This window comes from Plasmodium brasilianum (genome assembly GCF_023973825.1).
Source record: "Plasmodium brasilianum strain Bolivian I chromosome Unknown PB_00_02, whole genome shotgun sequence".
In the NCBI taxonomy this organism is placed as follows: domain Eukaryota; phylum Apicomplexa; class Aconoidasida; order Haemosporida; family Plasmodiidae; genus Plasmodium; species Plasmodium brasilianum.
In genome coordinates this window covers 218,272-224,271 of record NW_027122950.1, presented here as the reverse complement: position 1 = coordinate 224,271, position 6,000 = coordinate 218,272, and the positions used below count along the sequence as shown (strand labels likewise).

Here is a 6,000-nt window from a genome sequence, read left to right as displayed (position 1 = left end):
ATTATACTAATATATATGATATGTAATTGATTATTGTACCCAAGTTAATCATAATGAAGGAAAATTAATTATATATATATATAGATAAATACAATATTTTCGAAATGAAATAGGATAATTTAGTGAAGATTTTATTATAAAATAACGTAAAAATATATACGTTATTTAGTTATATTTTTACCTAATATATATAATTAAGAGAATTTCTTAGTACTTTTATAAAATTAAATTTTACAAGATAAATATTTTCCACATAATATTTTATTTTAATATAAACATTATATTTGTAATATTCATTTTATTTTTTTCTACCTCAAAAATGTTTATTTCGTGTTGTAAGTATATAATTATTATAATATAATCCAAAATCTATAAATATATTATAATTCTCAAAAATAAATATTTATTAACTCTTTATATTTCATATAAAATGTACATAATTTATCACTTTATCAGATGCTATTATTCTATATATATATTTATATTTATGTGTTCTAAATTATGATTTTTTTATTTAATTGATATTCCTCAAAATAGAATGAGTGCGTCAACAGGAGATTTGGTATATATTTTACACTTATTAATATACCTGTTAATTGTTATTTTAATACATTATACCCCATTAAGAATCAAAAATTTTTTTAAAATAAAAATTTAAATATTTATATGCTGAATTCTTCTAATACATTTTTAGGAAAGTATTTTAAAAGAGTTACCTGAATATAAACAATATGATGATCTTTATAAAGATGGAAATAATGAGTTAAGCGTTGATTACTGTAAAGAAGACACTAAATCGAAATGGAAAGATCAAAATGTAAAAACTATTTGTAATAATATTATAGATTACTTAAAAAAATTTAATAAAACTAAAAAAAAAGAAAATATTAATTATGATGAATGTTCTTACTTCACTTACTGGATATATGATCAAATTATAAGTGAATTAGATATTAAAGGGAATAAAACTTTTCACCCAGATGATAGAACAAAACTTAATCACTCTATCCTTTCTGCATATAAAAATATAGTAAAAAAAGATTGTATATTTTACTTTGATGATAATTTTAATGTATGGAAAGAAGAAAAACATTTGTACTATTATTTTAAAAGTTATAATCACATTAAAAATAAAAAAGGTTCTCCTGGTTCAGAAAAAAAAAAGTATTGTGACTATCTTGAACAGATAAAAAATATATACGAACAACATATAACGAATTGCTGTAAATACTTTTTTCAGAAAGACAGCTACATGAACATGTGTTCACAATATTTTAAATGTGAAGAAAAATATAGCCCATATGATCTCTTATCCGAATTAAAATGTAAACATAATATATCCATTGATTATTGGAAAAAACTAATTCAAGAATTAATTATTGATAGGGACGTTATAATGATAAATCAACATTCATCTGAAAGAACACGTATAAACGTTTTAGATGATCCTTTTTACAAAGCAATAACATTTGGATTCGTTACAATAGGACTACTTTTCACATTATTCTTATTCTATAAAGTAAATAAATATTCCGTTATAAAATATAATTTCGCTACACATTTCTGTATAATAAATCTTCCTTAAAAAAATATAATTACAAAATAAAAATTTTATTTTTTTAATATTTTTATTTTTATATTAGACTTATCACTACAGGAAAAATAAAAATAAAGAAACATTTTTAGATCAAAATGAATTATTAGAGAAATTCTATTATGCAAAACACAAAAAGTTAAATTTAGAAGACAGAAATATTTATTTATCTTATTATTCTATATGAAGTATTTAATTCTAATTGCACATGTATTATAAAATGTTTTATGACAGACAAATTAAGACACATTTAAATCTTATTCTGAAAGTAAATTAACTTACTAAAACAAAAAAAAATAAAAACTGCTTATATAAATGACATAGTAATAATTATTATTCATTTGAATATTATACCCTTATACGTATTTTTTATTATTCTTTTTTGGGAAGTTTTAGTACCTTTATTAAAGAAACAAAATACTTATAATTTACATAATAGAAAAATATATTTTTATACAGAAGTATTAATTCTTATTTTTATATGTTACAGAACATAAAATTATGAAAATTAATTATTTTTTTTTTTTTTCCTATTGATTTAGTGATTAGCGTTATGTAATAAAAATATATAAATACTAAGGTGTAAATGTTATTATATGTAATATATATTTATTTTATATAAATATATATATTCATCCATTAATTTTTAAGTTATAAATCATTACGGAGAACTACAATAAATATACAATTCTTTAAAGTATAAGAATGAAATATTTTTAAAGGCCTGCTATATAAGAGAAAATTATTATAATGATATATTAATTATATATTATATAAATATATGCTTTTTTTCTAATGTGGTAATAAATATATATTATATTAATTTGCAAACAGAATGATAAAAATATTCATTTTGTATTTTATGGTATAAGGGATAGGTGCATATGCTTACAACATATTATATAATATTTAAGTTGAAGTATATCAACATTTTTTAACTAAAATTATTCACTTTTAATAAGTGAAAGTAGGCGAATAAATATATAATATTTATTATTATAATCCTTGGTGAACGTCTGTGATTACATGAATTAAATAACAAATAAATAAAAAATGTATATTATTAAAACACAAGTAGATAATTGCATTGGAAATTATATAACAATTAAAGTAAATTTATAAAAACTGAAAGACTAAACAATATTAATATGAAATTAATGCCGCTTATAGTATGAAATTGTTTATCCTAAATTAAATATGTCAGAGTTTTTCTTTATTATGTAATGTTTTAATTATCCACATAATTATTAAATAAAAAGAAGACTTATTTTATTAGTTGAACATAAGGCAATATTTTTACAAATAAGAAATAAAATAAGATAATGGACCTAAATAAATAAATAATAGTTTATTTTTTAAATGCAGAGAAGTATTAAATTTATATTTATTTTACGTTGAACATTTATGGAACATAATAACTTATATTATACTAAATACACTTTATTTTAAATAATTCAATTAATTGTTAATAGAATCATATATATGCCTTTGGAATTATTTATATTCTGAGAAAAAACAAAATTGAAATAAAATATTTTTTTACCACAGACTTAACGTCATTCATAGTATATAATAATGCATATTAATAATATAGACATTTTCCATAAGTAAAAGGCAATTAATATAAACTATTATTTTTATTTTGAAGAAAAGAAGATACTGTAGTTCATAATATAATACTATTATATAAATACTTTTATTAAATATAATATTAATATTAAGCAACACCTTGAAAATATAACAAGGGAATAATAAATTATAATATTCTAATTCTTATGTACTCTAAAGAGATTTATCATAATGTTTTTGTTCTAAAGGTATATTATTTATATATTATTTTTTTATATTATTTATTTTTTAAATGCTTTTAATTAAGTTACTCTTTATGACTTGAATTATTTATTAAAATTAAATGAAAAAATCTCAATCATCAGTGAATTTGTGTTTATTGCATTTATTCCTTTAATATTGCAATTAAAAGTGATGCAATATATTTTAATGTTTTCCACTTTATCAGAAAAAGTAGAATTACATGTAAAATTTTTTTTACGAATATTAGATTCATATAATGGTCATATAAAACACAAGTAATACATTTCTCTATGAGATGCATAAATATTTTTAAATATATGCTTTAATAAAGAAATATTAATTCTTGGAGCTATAGAATATCTACAATAAAAAATAGAGTGTAATACTTTTATTAAATTTTTGTGTATTTATCTATAACTAATTATAATTTCCAAAATTATAAAGCTTAAACTCTGTATATACAAAGGATAGTCATATTAAACATTTAAATTATATGAACATTCACTTAATCAAAATTTATATTATTTCGTATTAAATTATACTTATTAAAAATAACTATTCTATATAACATAAGATATTCTAATATGCTATAAAAAGAACACCAGCTAATGAATTACGTAATTCAATTTTTTTTATATACGAAAGTGCATTAAAATTATCCATGGTTATGAATGTACTGATATATTTCTTCCTTTTAAGCGAATAAATATATTATATTCTTTTAAAACAGTAATATTTTAATATAATATTAAAATAAAATTGTTAAAAATATACAGAAAACGAAATACAGCAATCAATGTGCATCTGATGAGAAACATATATTATTATTATTATTTTAAAATAAAAAACTAGTTCCACAATGATTTTACTATGGAAAACTCATATTTTATATTATTTGTTTATCTGGTAGTGTATATTTATGAAAGAAAATGAGCACATTTAGAATACATGCCACTATTTGCATGCATATTATGATTTTACTAGTAAAAGTTCATTATTATAAAATATTATTAAAAGTATATATTTAATTTACATGTAATGTTATAGTATATATAAAGCACACTAAAAATTAAAATGACAAACAACTTAAATGATAAATGTTTAATGTCCACAACAACTTATAATTGTATGTATTGAAACGATAAATAAATTTTTTTTATTAGAAACTATTTCAAAAATACAAGGACGCACTTATTGTACATAATATATCCAATAAGTAATAAGAGGACTATTATAAAGTATCAAAAAGAGGTAATTTATACTTTACATAGTAATATTAACTTAGAGTAAAAAAGAGATTATATGATATTGTGCTAAAATTTAAAGCAAAACCAAATAAGAATTATTGTAATTGTTGTAACGAAAATAATATATATATATTAAAAAAATAAAAATATAATATTGTTAATTTTTACATATTTTCTTTTTTTAATTTAAAAATAGAATTTAAATTAATTTATTTTTTTAATATTTTAATTATTTACTAAAAAGAATAATATTTTTTAAAGAGAACAATAATATAAAGTTAAATATTAGATGATTAAAATAATTTACTTTGCATACATTATATGATTATCATTATAAGGATTACAATATATAGCGAAAACAAACATATGAAAATAGCAACTTTTTAATGATCAAATTATTTTTGATAAAATACTATTTATTCAATATCACAGTATAAGTTATGCCTCTGAAATATGCTTTTAATATTATGAAAAGTATATGAATATATGAAAAAATAACATATTTCCCCTAAAATTATCAAGATAAAAATTACTAAATTAAATATATTAATAAATTATATCTGTATTCCTTCCTATTTATTATGCATATATAAAAAATGTATGTTAATTATATTATGAAATATATATCACTTAAAATATTGTAAAATTAATGCATCTTCATATTACATTTCCATCTCAATTTTAACTGTGATATCTTTTTATTTTTATTATTTTTTCTTTAATATATTATTATTTTTACTATATAAATATATTTAATTAAAAATAATCCGCAATAAATGATAAGCGCTTTAATTTGAATCATTTAAATATAATGACATAATTTGAAATTGAATATTATAATTTTCCAAAAAGAATTATTCAAAAATAAAAAACTATAATTTATTTACCTTTTAAATGTATGTTCTTTTATAGATTTGTTAGTTCATTATAATTTTTACTCTATAACTATATTAAAGACTTTTTAAAAATAAAAGTGCCATTATTAATGTAATATAGAATGTTATACATAATAGTACTCTCACCGTTAATCATAACTGCTACTTTATTTTTTTAATTATATAAATAATATTTTACAATAACAACTTTTTCCAAAATGTAATGTTTATAAATTTATAATTATTAACAGGAAAGCATTTTTTAAATTATTATTTTCTATTTTCATATATAACAGTGCATATCCTATATTGTCTATATTCCTTACTCTATAAAACTAATATTTAATAATATTCTTAAATCATATAATTTTTTTTCTATTAATTCAAAAAGAAACTGATAAAAAATTATCTAATTAGTTTATTAATTAATTAATTTGCATATATGGAATATTTATTAATGAATTTAAACTTT

General features: G+C 18.0%; 1 protein-coding gene across 1 annotated transcript; it reads left to right on the top strand.

The window, feature by feature from the left end:
- Positions 1 to 538: 538 nt before the first annotated feature.
- On the top strand, positions 539 to 1,781 carry MKS88_000100 (uncharacterized protein; the record flags this gene model as incomplete). Its single annotated transcript, XM_067219434.1, has 3 exons — positions 539 to 562; positions 695 to 1,519; positions 1,644 to 1,781. The coding sequence occupies 3 exons, from the start codon at positions 539 to 541 to the stop codon at positions 1,779 to 1,781; spliced, it is 987 nt and encodes a 328-aa protein (XP_067070258.1).
- Between the last annotated feature and the right edge of the window lie 4,219 nt (positions 1,782 to 6,000).